The sequence below is a fragment of the Triticum urartu genome, chromosome 7 (genome assembly GCF_003073215.2).
Source record: "Triticum urartu cultivar G1812 chromosome 7, Tu2.1, whole genome shotgun sequence".
Taxonomy (NCBI): domain Eukaryota; kingdom Viridiplantae; phylum Streptophyta; class Magnoliopsida; order Poales; family Poaceae; genus Triticum; species Triticum urartu.
Genome location: NC_053028.1, coordinates 71,754,163 through 71,772,474, shown reverse-complemented (window position 1 = coordinate 71,772,474; position 18,312 = coordinate 71,754,163). Strand labels below are relative to the sequence as shown.

Sequence of the window (18,312 nt, the reverse complement as noted above, 5' to 3'; positions counted from 1 at the left end):
AAGCGCTACTAATAAGCTCCTGTGTATAGACATTTCCCTAGTAGTGCATGTTGATGTGTTGGTCTTCACCCGCCTTAGATCGAGACTTCCCGATTGCATGTATCACCTCAAGTGGAGCAGTGGCGTTGGCAGCGGCGCGTCTGCGTCTTGTGTCCATGGTGGTGTCCGTCGTTTCCTGGTCAAAGGACCCGGTTGAAATTTATTTTACTAACGAGGTGCTTTGTACTCCAGGTGAAACTTCAATATAATCTAGGGACCTTCTTGCAAGAAAAAGACTACAAGCCACACATTTTTTCGAAAGAAAAAACATGTTAGTGGAGGCTGCTGCTAAGATCAACTCCAACTGAACAATCCAAATGGAGGTGTGTTTTGTCTGTTTTTTGTTCGTTTGGGTCGGCCACGTGGACGCTAGTGTCCGTTTTTTCATTTGAATTGACGCATGCATCCAATGCTGGCCCCACATATTTTCTTTGCATGCAGACTTAAAAAAACACGGCAAACACATTTGAACTTAACATAATTAAACATTAAAGCCGGTCAACTGCCAGCCAAAGTCCACATAAACATTAATAAAACATAATTAAAAAACGTTTGCACCTTAGCGCGCTCTGCCCAAGGTGTCCTCGTCGTCCAACACAGGGCCGTGAGGTCGACCAACTCCAGCGTCGTGCCAGCCCAGGGAATGCCGCCTCCTAGGCCCGGGGCATGTCATGTGCCTCCTGCGCCGGCTGCACCGCCGGCTGGATTGCTTGGCCGCGGGCACGACGCTCCTCCTCCTCCTCCTCACGACGCTCCTCCTCCTCCTCGCGACCTACCTGCATCAGGCGCTCGCCCTCTGCCTTCTCCTCCGCCAACTCGCAGGCCGTCCAGTGCTCGAGGTACGCCGCCTACTGCGCCGCCGTCGCTGGTACGTCTCCAACGTATCTATAATTTATGAAGTATTCATGCTGTGTTTTTATACTTTTATGTGGTTTTGGTGCACTTGTATATGACTTTTATATGATTTTCATGGACTAACATATTGACCTAGTCCCTAGTGTCAGTTGTTGTTTTCTTCTTGTTTTTGGTTTTCCAGAAAATTCATATCAAATGAAGTTCAAATACAGCGAAACTTTTTGATGATTTTTTCTGGAAGGAAATGGACCCAAGAAGCTTTGGGCCCACACGGGCCTCATAAGGCACTAGGGCGCGCCGGGGGAGGGGGGGGACTAGTACCTTGGAGCTCGTGCCGACACTGAACTTTCCCTTCCCCGTCCCACTAAAGAAGCCCATGGTTGGTTGGATGGCTAGGGTTTCTGCTCGCCGACGAGGGAGCAAGCGTGCCATGATGGGGACGGGGGATGAAAGTGGATGAGCCCCCCACCCCCCGCACGCTTGCATTGAAAAAGGACGGTGACGCGACACTTCCACCCACTATCAGGCGAGCCCGAGTTAGGTGGGCGCGTTTAATATGACCGCGGGTGGTGGTCGACCGGCCGACATGTGGGGCCGCGGCGAACGCCGAGGGACGCGCGGCCCGTCTGTTTCATGTCCGCGCGGTCGTAAACCGGGTGCAAATTTGGGCATGAAATGTGGGGAGCTCCTATTCGCCTCTCGCTGTGGCAAATAGGCGCGTTATCGCACATGCGGGTGTCCAACTGGGCCGGCCCATGAATATAGAGACAGCGCGCTGTAGCTAAAAAAAGCAGCCCTCGCGTGTATTCGAAACCAGGACCTCACGTTATACATGTGTGGTTCTACCAGTTGAACTAGCACTCGTTACTGATTATGTAGCAGCGCCAAGCTTAAAGAACAAACCCAAAACGCAGATCCAAATTATATCTTGAATTTCAAAAGCATTTTTAATAAAAAAAGAAGGGATCTGTGAAACAAAAATAAATTTCTAATATGCGAATAAAATTTTAAAACTGAAATATTTTCGAAAATCTGGAACATTTTTTGAAACTCCAAGACAAAATTTGAAAACATGAACATATTTTTAAAAAATGTGAAAACAAGAAAATTTTTTGAACTTTGTGAACAAAATTTTGAAACTGATCAATTTTGATACTCCTGAAAAATGAAAACATGCACATTTTTTAATTTTCTGAATAAATTTTGAAAACAGGAACATGTTTTCAACTGCCTGAACATTTTTTGAAAATTGTGAACAAAAAATTGAAACTGAACAATTTCGAAACTCCTGAAAAAAATGAAAACATGCACATTTTTTAAATTTGCGATTTTTTTTTAAACGGGAACATGTATTGAACCTTCCGAACATTTTTTGAAATTTGTGAAGAAAACTTTGAAACTGAACAATTTCGAAACTCTGAAATGAAAAGGTGCATATTTTTTGAAATTTGGGAAAAATTTATTTAAAACGGGAACATGTTTTGAACTGCCCGAACATTTTTTGAAATTTGTGAACAAAATTTGAAACTGAACAATTTCGTAACTACCGAAAAAATGAAAACATGCACATTTTTTGAAATTTTTGAACAATTTTTTTTTAAACATAAACATTTTTTGAAACATGAAAATATTTTATAAAATGGAACATTTTCTGAATTTATGACGAAACTTTGAACTCACGAACAATTTGTAAAATTTGTTTTTTTTAATTTGGGACGTTTTTTAAAAATGTGAAAAAAGTGAAGAAAGAAAAAATAAACTCAAAAAAGGAAAGAGAAACAAAAAAACCAAATTGAAAAAAGGAAATAGAAAGAAAAAAAGAAACAGAAAAACAACAAAAAGAAAAGGAAAAGAAATAAAAAACTGAAATTAAACGGAAAACTGGTAAAAGAAAATAAACTGGTTCAAAGAACCTTCTGGAATATTCCCCAAACTAGACGATATTTGTACAGGAACTGCGTACGCACAATAGGCCGGCCCATTGCGTCGCTCGGTCGCTTCGCACAGGCGAAGCGATGACAGTTTGATGCAGCGCGTGTCAAATAGGGAATTCCTGAAATGTGTCTAAACGGACATCAACAGATGCGTTTTGGGTTTGGGTCGACACGTTGGGATGATGTTTTTGTTTGTTTTGGGTCGGCCCGTTTTAGTTGGCTTAAAGCGCCGACACATGAGACGAGACGACTGCAAGTCGTTGATTCCAGGTCCACAAATAGTCTCCACTACTTCGTGTCTGCTTCTTTCCAGGTCTCTCTGGCTGTCTGCGGCGACTAGACTACAGTGGGTCTCCTCCCCTCCTCCCCTCCTCTGTTCGATCTAGTTAGCGCACACCTCTCTTCCTTTTCCCATTCCTTTTGGTTTTTAAGTTGCAGAGTTCGATCTGTGCAGCATTCGCTCAGCAGAGGTGGAGAGTTGCTGTTCGGTGTTCTTCAGGATGCTCTTCTTCAGCTCCTGCTCTTGATTGACCCAAGCCAGGTGATGCTTTCTTTTGTGCCGTCCGCCACAGGTTCAGATTTTGCTCATCCTGAAACCGATTGTGTTCCTATTACAGCCGTCCGTGTGTGTGTCGATCCAGAGCAAGGGGAGGGTCAGATCTTGCTCCATCTGTTTCTCCCCTCCTGATTAATCTCTTGTTTGCTATGCTATTTTTATTTCTGTGACGCACAAACAGCAAATTCTGGTTCCTGGATATTTTTTACTTTTACTCTGTAATTATATTATTGTGAAAATGTTAGTAGATATGTACATCAGGAAAAGAAAAAGGAATAGTAATAATAAGATTAAATAAAGTAAAGAGAAAAAATGGTCAGTGGTCAGAGCTTAGCATCTATCCAAGCTCGGAGGGATGCTGCATTTTTTTTCTTGCTTTTCACTCTTTCCAGCTTTTCCAAACAAACTCAGATGATGCTTTACAAAAGAAATTAATACTGGGAGCTGTTACTTTCAGGAACCAAAACATGTCCAGCGTTTGCTCATCCAGTGGTCCTCTGAAAACAACTAGTAGGATTTTTGGTCATTCTGATGTGAATTTATGATGTGCAGAACTGGATCTGTTCTTCACTAGTTCACCTTGGGTTACTGTTGCAAAGGACTCTGCAGATTGGATTTGAAGGAGCTGTTATTCAAGGTACTCTTCTACTACTTCTGCTTTGGAATGAAGCAATGCATATGCGCATAGCGTACTGTTGCTTTCACCGACCAATCAGGTTCAGGTTTTCCTCATTCTGACTTCTGAAAAACATAATGTTTTCATTCCAGAATTTCACGTCAAGGACAGTGCTATAGCCGTGCAAAGACAAAAAAAAATCGAGATATGGAGGCCGCTGCTGGGGCGTTGAGCCCTGTCCTCCGTAAGCTCGGTGAGCTGCTCGCTGGAGAATACAACCTGGCGAAGCGAGTAAAGAAAGGTGTACAATCACTTCGTACAGAACTGGAGATGATGCACGCCGTACTTCGTGAGGTTGGCAAGGTGCCGCCGGATCAGCTCCAGGAGCCGGTCCGGATTTGGGCTGGCAAGGTGAGAGACCTCTCTTGCGACATGGAAGACGCTGTTGACGACTTTCTGGTGCGTGTGGATGAGGGTCCATGCAGCAAGCCAACGAACATGAGGAATAGTGTCAATAAGTTCCTCAAGAAGACCACCAAATTGTTTGGTAATGGCAAAGCACTTCATCAAATCTCTAGTGCCATCAAAGAAGCTCAGGACCTTGCCACGGAGTTGGTGGGGCTGCGTAAAAAGTATGAGCTTGACATGTTTAGCTCTACCAAGGGTGCTACCATTGACCCTCGTGTGTTGGCTCTGCAAAAAGATGTAGGGGAGCTTGTTGGACTTGACCGCACAAGGGATGAACTTATTAAAACACTGATTTGTGAGGACGGGAGTTCCAAGGAGCACTTGAAGACAATCTCTATTGTTGGTGTTGGTGGCCTAGGCAAGACAACCCTCACCAAAGCAGTTTTCGAGAAGATCAAAGCCCAATTTGATTGTGCAGCTTTTGTCCCGGTGGGTCAAAACCCAGATATCAGGAAAATTTTCAAAGACCTACTCTATGGCCTCGACAAAAAGAAGTTCAAAGACATTCATAATACAACAAGGGATGAGAAAATACTCATGGAGGAAATCAGTGAATTCCTTGTGGATAAGAGGTATGCATCACATAGCGCTTGTCTTTGTTTTTATATTTCAAATATGTGTGACGTAGCCAGATATATACTGAATTTCATATCTTCAATTCCATTTTCTTATATTTTTATACTTATAGTCATTTGTTTCTCCGTAAGCAAATTCTAGTTCTTTCTTTCTTGTGCATGCATCTTATTTTCGTTAGTACTTTAGACTTATAACTTACTTCTGCTGCATTTTTGCATGCATATAGTTAGTGATTGAATAATTCCCGTGGTTTGTTTAGTACCTTAGAATTATCCTTGTTGCAAGACAGTTGTATATAGATTGACTTGCCAACTTATGATACTAAATAACTGACATAGGTACCTCATTGTAATTGATGACATATGGGAAGAAGAAACATGGAGATTTATAAATTGCGCTTTGTGGAAAAACAAACTCCATAGTCGGGTAATCACAACAACCCGCAATGTGAGTGTGTCTGAAGCATGTCTCTCTTCCAGTGATGACATGATTCACAAAATGAAACCTCTTTCTGATGAAGACTCGCGGATACTCTTCCATAGAAGAGTATTTCAAAGCGAGGAGAAATGTCCCGAAGATTTGCGGGTAGTATCGACAGATATATTGAAGAAATGTGGTGGTGTACCATTAGCCATCATTACAATAGCTAGCCTTCTAGTCAGTAACCAAAGGATAAAGCAGAAAGAAGAATGGATGCATGTGCACAGTTCGATGGGCCGTGGAGTTACAGAAGGTGGTATTGTGAAGGACATGAAGAGGATATTATCACTCAGCTATTATGATTTGCCTTCGCATCTGAAGGCTTGTTTGTTATACCTAAGCATCTTTCCTGAAGACTTTGAGATTAACAGAGATTGGCTGATATGGAGGTGGCTTGCTGAAGGGTTTATCCAATGTGACAAAGATGAAACCAGGCTGTTTGAGATCGGAAAGAGCTACTTCAACGAGCTTATGAACAGGAGCTTGATCCAGCCAGCGGAAACCAATTATAACGGAACAGTAGTAACTTGCCGTATACATGATATGGTGCTTGACCTTATATGCTCGCTGTCAAGTGAGGATAATTTTATCTCCATATTGGATAATGCGGAGTGGAATGCACCTAATCCGCAAAGAAAATTTCGCAGGTTATCACTTCATAATATCAAGGCAAAGGTTCAGAACCATCAGATTGACAGCACTAGCCTGTCAAAAGTGAGGACCTTTGCTGTTTTTTCTCCTGTTACTTGTGATTGGTTGCCATCTCTCTCAAGCTTCCAATTTTTACGTGTGCTGGATCTTGGAAATTGTGGCAGCCATGAAAGTAGCTCTTGTATCAGGCTCAAGTATGTAGGGAATTTAATTCACCTAAGGTACCTTGGGCTAAGGAATGCAGATGTTGATGAACTCCCAACGGACATAGGCAAATTGCAGCTTTTGCAGACACTGGATGTAAGAGGCAATAGTATAAAAGAATTACCTTCGAGTGTTGTACAGCTCACAAATTTGATATGCCTATGTGTCGACAAGGACTTGATGCTGCCAAAAGAAATGGGGAAGTTGAAGTCCCTCGAAGTACTGAATGAAGTAGGCTTATCCTCATCTCCTCACATTGTGAAAGAGCTGAGCCATCTGACAGAGGTTAGGACACTCTGTGTTGAATGTGTTAACATGGACGAGGATCTGATTGATATATTAATCAAGTCTCTAGGCAACCTGCACAAATTGCAAATTCTGCGTATTCATAGTAGCGACAGATTGCTAGATCGCATGTGTGAAAGCTGGGTGCCCCCTCCAAACCTCCGTAGTTTTGATTCATGGTATTTTGGTTCGTGGTTCTTGAGACTTCCAAAGTGGGTTAATTCGAGTTCGCTTCCCCACCTCTCCACCCTGGAAATAGATGTGGAAGAACTGCAAGGGGATGACATTCAGATCATTGGGATGATGCCTGCTCTTCGGTTTCTGGGGCTGCGTGCAAGACGCGTGATGGGAAGGTTGGTTGTGAGGACCGATGCATTCCCATCTGCGAGAGGCTGCATGTTCAGATGGTTTCCGACGCCGCCGTGTCTTTTTCCACCTGGAGCTATGCCAAGGGTTCAACACCTTGAGTTCCAGGTCTCTGCAAGGTCGATCACGAGTGGTGAGGTTGACTGCAGCATGGGGCACCTCCCTTCTCTCGAGCATGTCGTGGTTTGTCTGGAGCATAAGAATTCCAGCGATGAAGAGATGAAGACAGCCAAGGCTTGGCTGAGGCGCGCAGCAGAAGCCCATCCAAAATGTCCGACCATTCAAATCTATGATCACTGACGTGCCTCTGCCGCCGGTAAGGTACGGTCTACTCATCTGAGCAGCCATGAATCCTCTTTCCCTGAATACGCTCATTGCCACATTGTTTGATTTATCCCTCTTACTTCCCCAATTTCAGGGCTTCAACAAAATCCTGGATATGCAGGTACTAGTAATTCCATCAGTTGCCGTGGATGCTGTTCCAACATTTCAACACGCAACAAACAATTCACTGTACCGCCACAACTCCCAATAAACGACAGAGGCTTCCGCATGATTGTTCATGATGAACTATTTATTTCTCCTGCGTTTGTTTTCAGAAACGCAGCACCTCCTTTCCTTTATTATTCAGTCAAGACTCGTACAATAAAAGGCTACATTCAGTTGGCACTATTTGTAGAACTACTGCCTCTACGTGCATTTGATTGTTCACATACAGCATCGTTTTGTTTTTACTGGCTTATTAATTAAGAGTTGATTGAACTTAGTCAGCCTTGTTTTGCTTTGTTTGGCACTTGCTTATTCAGTCAATGAAAGGCAGTTGCTCCAGATTTGCTTCATCCTGTTCGTTAAGCTTTCTCTTCTTGCTGCAACTCCTGCTATCAAGCTCGTGAGAGATAGAGCCACAAACGCTTAGATGTTTATAGCGATGGTGCATACCATACCACTCACTATTGATCTTCATGCCTCAAGGTTACATACACAAGTGCAAAACTGATGGCTACATTAAACATAAGAAAATTTATAGCATTTTGTATGAAAAAAAAAAAACCACAACAACCAACCGCCGCCCACTTGCTCCTGTTCCGCATAATTGGAACATATTTTCTTTCTAGTAGATTATCAATTGGACTAACGAAATCAATTCAATGGTAGATTGTCAATTGGACTAGCAAAATTGATTATCTGCAACTGACAGCCAATCTAATGGTATGATTGAGTGAGCCGAGTAGTGGGTTGCTAACAGGATTCCCCATGCTGGAAATCTACAGAGAAATAGACAACCAAATCCTCTCCAAGGAATGAGATTGAGAACTGCTCTAGACTGCTTTCGCTTCCTCGTATATTCTTTTCACAGACGATTGCCTTGGCTTGTTACAAGCAAATGCGATTAGGTTTGTGGCGATGGTGGATGATTACCACAATTGGTCTAGTATTGTTGAGAGGTTCATACTAATATTGTTCACAGACTATCGCATCTTACGGAAAATGCTGAAACATCTTTAAGCAGAAGGAAAAAAATCCACATAAAACAACAAACACAAGCACAAGAATCCATATGCTACGCGGAAATTTGACCACCACAGCTCTTGTCATCTAATATTGTTGAGAGGTTCATACTAATATTGTTGAGAGATTCTGCTGGAAATAACTGCTGCATAACTACTGACTAAAACATAAGAAATCTACAGCAATGCTGTATTGCAAAAACCTTGGCGCCCACAGCAGCCAACCATATAACTCGCCTGCTTTCCCTCTCTCGTCTTTTCATTAGGCACATCCCAGATACTTATTTTTTGTGACATAATACATATTTCAATCAAACTGGTGATCTAGAAATGCACAAGAGCCTTGTAAACCCAGAGAATAGGGTGACAACTCTTAAATAGGGCTACAACTTCAAACAGCAACCACTAAATCACGGTCAGTCCGCATTCAAACACAACATTCCAATCAGTCAGTCAGAGTTCATTAACCAGGACAACATTACATAATCCATAATCGACCACAATGTAAAAATCTCATGACGGCCACAGAAATTAGGCAGCCATCGTTCACGGACTATCGCATCTTACGGAAAATGCTGAAACATCTTTAAGCAGAAGGGGAAAAAATCCACATAAAACAACATACACAAGCACAAGAATCCATAGGCTACACGGAAATTTGACCACCACAGCTCTTGTCATCTACCCTTAACACGCCATCTCCTTTTGATTCTCTGGGTGAGGCAATTATTTACAGCTAGCGACATTTTATGGCGGCAGGAGGACCGAAAACTTTCCATATGAATGAAGCCGATCAAAGGAACTCCACCTACTGGTAATCAGGGTTGAACGCGATGCCCTCTTGGTGGATTAGATCCTTCATTTGTTCTTCTGACAATGCATGCTGCTCGAAGTCAAAGCTGAAGGGCATCGTGCAGACTGGCTCATCACTTATGTCATGCAGCGATGCCAAGTAAGGATGCGCAAGTGCGCCTTCAACTGACCAAAAAATAAAGGAACAATCAGTAACTATCGATCAATAACTGACCAAAGAAAGTAAAGGATGAATCTTGGAGACGGATATTTTGCAGTCAAAACTATGGATTGTCAACTATAGCAACACCACCCAACAGGCAACAATGATTACTTTAGCATTCCCACTTCAAACTAATGCACTTTGCATATCTACAGAGAGTATGGACACATTCCTACCCACTTGGGCTGTAAATCCAGCCCGGATAGTCCATATATTTTAACTGTGTGATCTTCCCAATTTAATTACTTTTTTCCATTTGAATGGAGGAAGTGATGTTAGCTAATGATATATAAAACGAAACACTAGGATGGCATACCCAGATGAGATTCCAGGTACTAATATTTAACAAATGGAGCAAGTTCTAAATTAAACTATTCATGATACCGAAAAAAAAAGACGGCTCTTATTATCGTGCTGTTTGGAACATAAGATCGTCAGTCAAGCAACAATAAATCCCAGCAGATGGACGCAGATGGTTAAATCACTAGAACACATGCCAGAACTTGCCTGTTATTCTCTGTCTAGGATCGAAAGTCAGCATCTTTTCAACCAAGTCAATTGCTGAAGGGTGAACATGTGGAAACTTCTCAGATAATGATTGCCTTGCATGACGGGGAAGTTGGCGGATATATCTTCTTGCATTTTCATTTACAAAATCCAAATCAGCCTCATTTGGTGTTCCAATGAGCTGCAACAAGGAAATACCACAAGGGAATTGAAAATGAATTAATGTGCACCAGAAAAGTACTTATTATATATACCAGTCAAGTGCTTAAATACCTCTACTTCGAGAAAAAAACTATGATCATACTAGATATGCTAAAACAGGACCACACAACATGATTTAAATTCGATATAAAAGAAGTTCATAGGGGACTATCTAAACCTCCATTAGTAGACGTAGCTGATGGACATGGTCTCTTCCTGGAAACAAAGGTTTCCGGTCCATCAGTTCCATAAATATACAGCCCACAGACCACACATCAATTGCTGCAGTGTATTCGGAGGAGTTCAACAAAAGCTCTGGTGCCCTGTACCATCTTGTCACAACATACTCGGTCATAAAATCAGTTTCTGAGGTGGTACGAGCAAGCCCAAAATCGCAAATTTTTAGGTCACAGTTTGCATTCAAAAGAAGATTGCTAGGCTTCAAGTCTCGGTGGAGAACATTTGCTGAATGTATATACTTCAAGCCACGAAGGATCTGATAAAGGAAATACTGCACAAGGAAAAATTACACAAAACATCCACATCAGATTAAGTACAATTTCTGAGAACAAGACAGAAGTTTGGGGATTGAAAAGAAACTAGAAAGAACAAGATCAACGGAAGAGAAACGTGACCACTCCAGAAAACCACTGATTTCTCACGTGTGATTTAGCGTCAATTCTTTATGCTAGAAACCCCCAAGTATGCACTGACAGTACAGGCATATTATTTATAGCAAACAGTTTTTCCATGGAACTTTTCCACCAAGGATTATCCGATGGTATTTGCGAAAGTAGAACATGATTTTATATCAGCAAGCATGGTATTGTTAGCAAAAGAGACCACTCTGATATATAGAAAGCACTTCTATTTAGGAAACATCCCTTAGCAATGATGCATGGCTGTGTTTGACAAAGGATAGAAAAAAGAATTGCTAGCATTAAGTAGTATACTGATGTGTCAGCGCTAAGCATGTACTCCCTCCGTCCCAAAATAAGTGACTCAACATTGTACTAGCTTTAGTACAAAGTTAGTAGAAATTTGAGTCACTTATTTTGGAACGGAGAGAGTACTATATGTGATGAACTTGTTCAACTGCTCCCTTTGTTCGACCGAATGTTCAGAGGGGTGCATTGAATGTTTCTAATATGTCGTATCCTTTCTAAGAGGTGTAATACAGTAAGGTACTTATTCAATGTCAGTATATTACAGTTCACCTATGTCAGAGTGCTAATCCAATATATCTACAGTCATCAAATATATCCCTATAATTCCACCACAAAGGTCAATTTTTATACTATACACCAGGCAAACTTATTTAGGGCACGTAGTCCTAGACTAGCAAAGTAGCAAGATGATTCAGGCTGAGCAGAAAAAGAATTGACTTGCTTTAGTTATTACTCATTAGCTCCCTGCTCCCAGAATACTAATATCTTACAGAAGTATGTACAAGCTGAGGCAGAAAATAATAATGAAACAGATAATTGACAGTATAATGTACTCGGGGAATCAGATGAAATGAGATACTAGAGAAAAGAATTTCTATAGACAAACAATAATATAATTAGATAAGCAAACTTATCCTACAAAGGGGGTATGAGAAGGTTTTACTTCTATATCGAAATAAATAATAAGTACCTGGCAGTGCTCCTCCGATAAAGCTTGATTTGAGCGAATAATTTGATGCAGATCGGTGTCCATCAATTCATATGCAATATAGACATCATTAAATGCAGTCCTTTGTGCAGGAGGTATAATATCCCTTATTGCAACAATCTGCATAAGAAATGTCCTCTTGTAAGAAACATATTTTGTAGCATTAATTCATAAAAAAAGGGCAGCCCGGTGCATGTAACTCCCGCTTGCGCAGGGTCCAACCACTTTGGGTCTATGGTGCGCAGCCTTTCCCTACATTTCTGTAAGAGGCTGTTTCCAGGACTTGAACCCGTGACCTCATGGTCACAAGGCAGCAGCTTTATTACTGCGCCAAGGCTCCCCTTCGTAGCATTAATTCATACTTAAAAAAAAATCTTCCAAAAAGGCAATAACTATGGTTAGCAGCAACAGGGCCACATGCCTTACATAATGTCTAGTTTTTACATCTTGCACAAAAAACGCATACACCAAGACAATACAATTTGACATATCTGTACTTTCTTTCGATGGCTTGAGTCAACTTTATATTTCATCTTGAATGCATATCAACTTTATATTTGACATATCTTGCATCTTGAATGAATTGAAATAGTCAACAGGTCATGGAAAGCTTAAGAACACATACATTTCATATAACTTATGTTTTCTATGGTTACAGCTGACAATCTGTACGTTCTTTCGATGGCTTGAGTCAACTTTATATTTCATCTTGAATGCATTGAAATAATCAACAAGCCGTGGAAAGCTGATGAACACATACACTTCACTTAACTATGTTGGCTACAGTTACAGCTGAACTAAGTTGCGTGGAAACTTCTAAAATTCTACCAAGTTAACATTTCCATTTCAAACTCGTTTCTGGATACTACAAACCGAACATTTGTTAGAGCTGAGATGCACCCAGTGACATTTTGATGAGTTGTTGGCTTCTTTTTTAGGTTAAACATGTTTTTTGAAGATATATTATTCTACAACAACAGCACAACAGAAGTAAATTGGCATCATATTATTAACACAATCATAGCAATATTCTATTATTTTTCACCAAAAAGATAACAGAATTATGGTGTCCAGAAAATGAGTGAAATGAATAGTCATTATTAAGAATCTGCAGCTAGTAGTACTTCTCACAGCATCATATGAAATATAATTCAAAGATGCCGGTGCCGATGATGACAACCTAATTTATTTATTTATTTTGCTTGTTTGAAGAGTGAAGGGTGTAACCTTGCACATTTCTGGCTGCCTTTTGTAGCAGTGCAAATACCACAAATTTTACGCATTCAAAATTTAAAGCAGTAGAAGGCATAAATACTTGGCATGGGAGTCAGAATAGAGCAATTCTGGAGCTTTCCAATTTTTATTTGTTGTTAGCCTCTGTTTTTATGTTGCATTGTGAACCATCTTCAAAACCCTTGTAACTAACTTGAACACAATGCAGCACTATACCAGCTGCATATGTTCCCACATGACACATGAGCAGTATAGGAAGTTCTGACCACTTCTTACTGCTTAGAGAGTGGATATGACCAGTCATTGCTGCTTCGAGCATGGATATGCCGAGTACAACCAAGAGTCAGGGTATGTATGTATAAAATACAACAAACAAGATACAAGATACAAGTAGGTAGCTAGCATAGATGAAACAAGTGCATCACCCAAGTAGCTGCATTAAGCCGAATGTTACTTGGTTTAGGAGGTAAACAACATGCAATTTCTAGCTGCACATGTTCCCTTGTGAAAAAAAGAACTGATTTGCAATTTTCCAGAATAGAGGGGAAATTTTGATGTGCATTGTGCGATAATATGTGTACTAACAAAAACTAGTGCATAGATGCATTTTTGTACACATACTTTTGTACAGGACTACAGGTAGATCTACAAGACTGTTTCTTTTTCCGAAAATTTGCAAATGTAATTCTCTGTGCTTTTGGGACCTGGAGGGGGAACTAAATTCGTGTCAGCAAACAAAGAGGCTTTTCCCTTACATAAACTATGGCTTCTAATATAGCTATTGGAATACAGGGTCTCCAAATCTTTATGGCTTTATTATGTAGCTCATCCTTTTTGGGGGTTGACATGGAGAATAATAATGAATAAGACAGCATCATACAGTTATGGTATGGAATGTATTGGACATAAATAGCTGACAGGGAACCGTATCACCTGCCATAACTACTATAAAGGCAAATATGTGGCGTAAGTGGTCCTGTGCATTATTTTCCTTTATGGTCAGGATGTTTTCTCCTGTGCTGTGGTTCCATTACCAGGCCTTAAGCCCACTGAAAAGTCCAATTTGCTTCCTGCGAACCCAAGATGAGGTAATGCAGCCGTTGCTCTGTCCGTTCACAAGAGTTAGCTATTGAGCCGCCCACTGGTGCCGCCACGCTGCCCATTTCAGCTTTTGTGCCAGCCACCAACCACCGCCTAATACACCTCTTGTCAGGAATGCTCGTTCGCACCATCAAAAGAAAAAAAAAAAGCGAAGTACAGGATCTCGTAACGGAAAAATTCTGCCTTTATAGTAGCTAGAAGATACAGCAGGTGATACGTTTACGGCTGACAGTGTACAAAGCACGTGTCGACAAGCATTTCCGTTATTAATCAGACCTTGCCTAATCCGATATTTCAGTGCCAACGGTCATAATTGTCTGACGGTCAAACTCCCAAAGAAGTTTGTCTATTCAGGTGTAGCATTAAATCTGAAACCCTAGCTTACGTAGGATACTAGCCAAAACCAGTGTCACTCTGAAAACCTTCCACCAGAATACGCAATCTGCAAATGACGATGCTTGATGAAACAAAGAATACAAAGCCAAAGGGTTCCATTCTCTTCATGCTCTTACTGCTAGCAGATTACTTGACATCACCTAAACTTGAAATCCACACATCTCAGAGCATATGCTGAGGTGTCCAAGGAAGGCTGTCAAGATACAATCCACCTCTAGTGTACTGCGAGCAGGGCTATCTTCCCCAAAAAAACATTTTTCCCCCTCAAATACGCGCCAAAACACGAGTCATTTCATATTACAAGAAGAACGCCAAAGCCTTTTAAAGAAGGCACATGAAAAGACCCAAGATGCCTAACTCAGATTTCTCTTACCCAGTTTAGTTATCACAGGACTATGAAATGGAAAGATCCAAGTCCAACATCCTAATAAGAACTTTCAAACAGTAGTAGCCCCCTAGCCTAGGAACTGTGCAATCACTTCCACCACACACCCACTGGATTCGGAGGAGCTAGGCAGCAAAAGGGACACAGGCAGATAGATTGGTCCTGAGGCAGCTTTTGACATCAGCAGAATCTAGCAGTAGGAGCGAGAGCATCATCAAGTGGTGCTGCTCCAGGTGCGCCGAGGAAGAAGAACACAATGAATCGCATCCCAAAAGGTTGGTGGGTTCTTTAAAGGCGCGCCTAGGATTACTAGTCCTGAAGGTCTCGCGCAAACGAGGAAGGAAAAGCCGGCCACGGAGCTGTCGGCGAAGCCAATCATTTGGCGGTGGCTAAAATCTAACCGAACCCATCCACCTGCCGTTCCATTCAATGCAACCAACCAGCACAACCACAAGGAGCATTCAAGGAGATTCTCCGAGAGAGGAAAAAAATGGAGGGAGGGGCGGATCGGGGACTGACATTCTCGTGGTCCATGTGGCGGAGCAGCTTGATCTCCCGCAGCGTGCGCTTGGCGTCGATCTTGTTGTCGAAGGCGTTGGCGATCTTCTTGATGGCCACCTGCTCCCCCGTCTCGGAGTTGAGCGCGGAGCTGCCACGCGCCGGGGGTCAGTGAGTCGGTCAGCCAGCCGGAGATGGAGATGGGGATGGAGGGGAAAGAAAGGGGGAGGGGGCGTACCAGACGATGCCGTAGGCGCCCTTGCCGATGGGGAGGATGGGGGGCTTGTACTTGGCGGTGACCTCGAAGACGTTGCCGAAGATGTTGTACTGGATGAACCTCCCGCCGTGGGTGAGCGTGGCCTGGATGTTGTCCATCGCGCCGCCCGGCGCCGCCCCCGCCGCGGCCGCCGCGGCCGCGGCCGCCCCGGCCTCCGCCATCTCCGAGTCCGGCGGCTGCGCCCCGCCGGCGTCCATCTCCGCCCGGATCGCGCGCGCGGGGGTGCGGGGAGGGGAGGGGAATTCGCTCCCGAGATTTGGTCGCTTTCCGCCTCTTGTTTGTTTAGGTGGTGTGGTAGCTCCCCTTCTCCTCTCTCTCCTTCAGTTTCTGGGCTGGGGAGGGGATGGGATGGGATGGGGGCAGCCGTGCCGGCCTGCGTGGAGACGGGAGATGGCTGGCAGCGCGCGTGCCAGTGGCGAGTGGGAGTGGCCGGCTGCTATGGGAAGGTGCCTTTTTTACTCCAAGTGGGAAAATGGAGGATCATGCCTACCTATGGCCATAAGCTACATATACACTGTGCATCCCTAACCCTAGAAAAGAAAGCTAGGGCCCATCCCTAAGTGCGTTATGATATGTATAAATCCACGAGATGGATGTGGTTGTGGTGGCGGCAGCGGTTGGGGGCTGCGCATCGCCACCGGTGTGATGATGGGTGTGGTGCTGTCGAGGGCGCCTTTTCGACGGTGCCGGCGCTGGCTGGTGTGCTGCCACCTTGTGTCCGTGCGTGGCCGTGTAGGCATTGTCGGGTGTTGTCGGCACATCATGTGCGGGCGGGTGCGCCTACGCTATTTATAGGGGTAGGATGCGTCGCGGTTTGTTTTTGGTTCGGGTTTCCTGGCACTTATTAGGGTGGCTAGGAGTGGAACACAGTGAAATGGCAGCTTTTCTTGTCCACGTCCCTGCTTGACAAGATGTGTGAAATCATCGCCAGTGGGGTGAGGGCTGACAAGGGCTTCATGGAGGTGCACCTCAACCCTATTGCCAAGCAGATCTTTGAGTTATGTGGCACATAGGTGACCTCAACCCAAGTCTACAAGCACCTCGCGAAGTGAAGAGATGGATGTATCCAAGTGTCCAAGCTTAAAGACCTTAGCGGCGCCCCCGTATATAAAGCAGTAAAGGCTCTTTGTTGATTGGGGCAGCAAGCACCGGTTGGGTGGAAAGCAGAGCTTTGAGCTCTGCAAATGCTACGTCAGCTTCAGGAGTCCACTCAAACTTATCAGATTTCTTCATCAGTCGGTAAAGAGGCAATGCCTTTTCACCGAGACAAGAGATAAATCGACTCAAAGCGGCCAAACAGCCAGTGAGCTTCTGAACGTCATGCACACGCACAGGGCGCGTCATTCGGAGGATTGCACCAACTTTCTTTGGGTTTGCATCGATCCCTCGTTCGGAAACGAGGAAACCGAGTAACTTTCCATCGGGGACTCCGAATGTGCACTTCGACGGATTAAGCTTGATATCATATCTCCTCAGGTTGGCAAAGATTTCAGCGAGGTCAGTCAGCAGGTCGGAACCTTTACGCGACTTAACCACGATGTCATCCATATATGCTTCCACGTTCCGACTAATTTGAGTGAGCAGGCACTTCTGAATCATCCTCATGAATGTGGCACCAGCATTCTTGAGACCGAATGGCATGATAACATAGCAAAAGCACCCGAATGGGGTGATAAAGGTTGTTTTCATTTCATCGGGTCCATACAGTCAAATCTGATGATACCCGGAATATGCATCCAGAAAAGACAAGCGCTCACATCCCGCAGTTGAGTCAACAATCTGGTCGATGCGGGGGAGAGGGAAATGATCTTTCGGGCAGGCCCGATTGATATGCTTGCAATCAATGCACATACGAAGTGAATCATCTTTCTTGGGGACCATGACGACATTGACGAGCCACTCGGAGTGGTAAATTTCGCGGATGTGTAAGTGCATCTAGTGCCACCCCTAGTTGGTTTTGGAGTATTGACAACAAACCTAGTTGAGGGACTAATGTGTTTGTGAGAATTGCAGGATAACACAGGTAGAAGTCCCTCATTGATTCGGTTTTACTACCAGAGATGACCCCTAAAAATGTACGAAGACATTGAAGACAATGGTGGTTTATGAAGATATTCATATTGAAGACAATGACATGAGAAGACTCCTTATGAAGCTTATGGAACTCGAAGACTTAGATCCTTCGTAGTTTTATTTCATTTATGTTGTGTCATAGGAACCACCGTACTGTTAAGTGGGGTCCAGGAGAACCAGTCAGAATGACTGAAGTGATGCCTAAATCAAAAAACCTATGTCTTCGAGTGAAGACAATGAGAGCGAATCTTGTCCAGAGCCGGACAAGTCAGCTTTGCTTGCAGCCCAAGTAAAGTTGCCATGAGAGTTCGAAATCTGACCGTTGAGACACGTGTCAGTTCCTTAGTGACCCAGGGTCATTTCGGACAAATCAGGTCGGGTTGCCAAGTGGCTATAAATAGCCCACCCCCACAACCATAAACGGTTGGCTGC

General features: G+C 43.3%; 2 protein-coding genes across 7 annotated transcripts; one reads left to right on the top strand and one right to left on the bottom strand.

The window, feature by feature from the left end:
- The first annotated feature begins 3,091 nt into the window (after positions 1-3,091).
- LOC125520481 (disease resistance protein RGA5-like) lies at positions 3,092-7,858 on the top strand. 6 transcript variants are annotated; one of them, XM_048685426.1, is made up of 7 exons: positions 3,092-3,174; positions 3,283-3,369; positions 3,446-3,481; positions 3,937-4,021; positions 4,153-5,040; positions 5,383-7,351; positions 7,449-7,858. In XM_048685426.1, the coding sequence occupies exons 5-6, from the start codon at positions 4,208-4,210 to the stop codon at positions 7,328-7,330; spliced, it is 2,781 nt and encodes a 926-aa protein (XP_048541383.1). In that variant the 5' UTR covers positions 3,092-3,174; positions 3,283-3,369; positions 3,446-3,481; positions 3,937-4,021; positions 4,153-4,207; the 3' UTR covers positions 7,331-7,351; positions 7,449-7,858. The 6 variants fall into 6 exon arrangements, with proteins under 6 accessions (XP_048541383.1, XP_048541382.1, XP_048541384.1 ...); XM_048685425.1 differs by having other exon boundaries at positions 3,842-4,021; XM_048685427.1 differs by lacking the exon at positions 3,446-3,481 and having other exon boundaries at positions 5,383-7,346.
- A 1,119-nt stretch (positions 7,859-8,977) lies between these two features.
- Positions 8,978-16,184, bottom strand: LOC125518707 (mitogen-activated protein kinase 1). The gene is made up of 6 exons (XM_048683535.1): positions 15,769-16,184; positions 15,552-15,681; positions 11,900-12,037; positions 10,440-10,772; positions 10,061-10,241; positions 8,978-9,516 (listed from the first exon to the last, which is right to left on the bottom strand). Exons 1-6 carry the CDS (start codon positions 16,002-16,004, stop codon positions 9,347-9,349), a joined length of 1,188 nt encoding a protein of 395 aa, XP_048539492.1. The 5' UTR covers positions 16,005-16,184; the 3' UTR covers positions 8,978-9,346.
- Positions 16,185-18,312: the final 2,128 nt, after the last annotated feature.

Coding starts and splice junctions, on each gene's coding strand:
- LOC125520481 (XM_048685427.1), top strand. CDS start 4,208: ATGGAGGCCGCTGCTGGGGCGTTGAGCCCTGTCCTCCGTAAGCTCGGT. Junction 5,041..5,382: donor GAATTCCTTGTGGATAAGAG/GTATGCATCACA, acceptor TAACTGACATAG/GTACCTCATTGTAATTGATG.
- LOC125518707 (XM_048683535.1), bottom strand. CDS start 16,004: ATGGACGCCGGCGGGGCGCAGCCGCCGGACTCGGAGATGGCGGAGGCC. Junction 12,038..15,551: donor GCCACATGGACCACGAGAAT/GTCAGTCCCCGA, acceptor TTTCTTATGCAG/ATTGTTGCAATAAGGGATAT. Junction 9,517..10,060: donor TCCTAGACAGAGAATAACAG/GCAAGTTCTGGC, acceptor TTTTTTGGTCAG/TTGAAGGCGCACTTGCGCAT.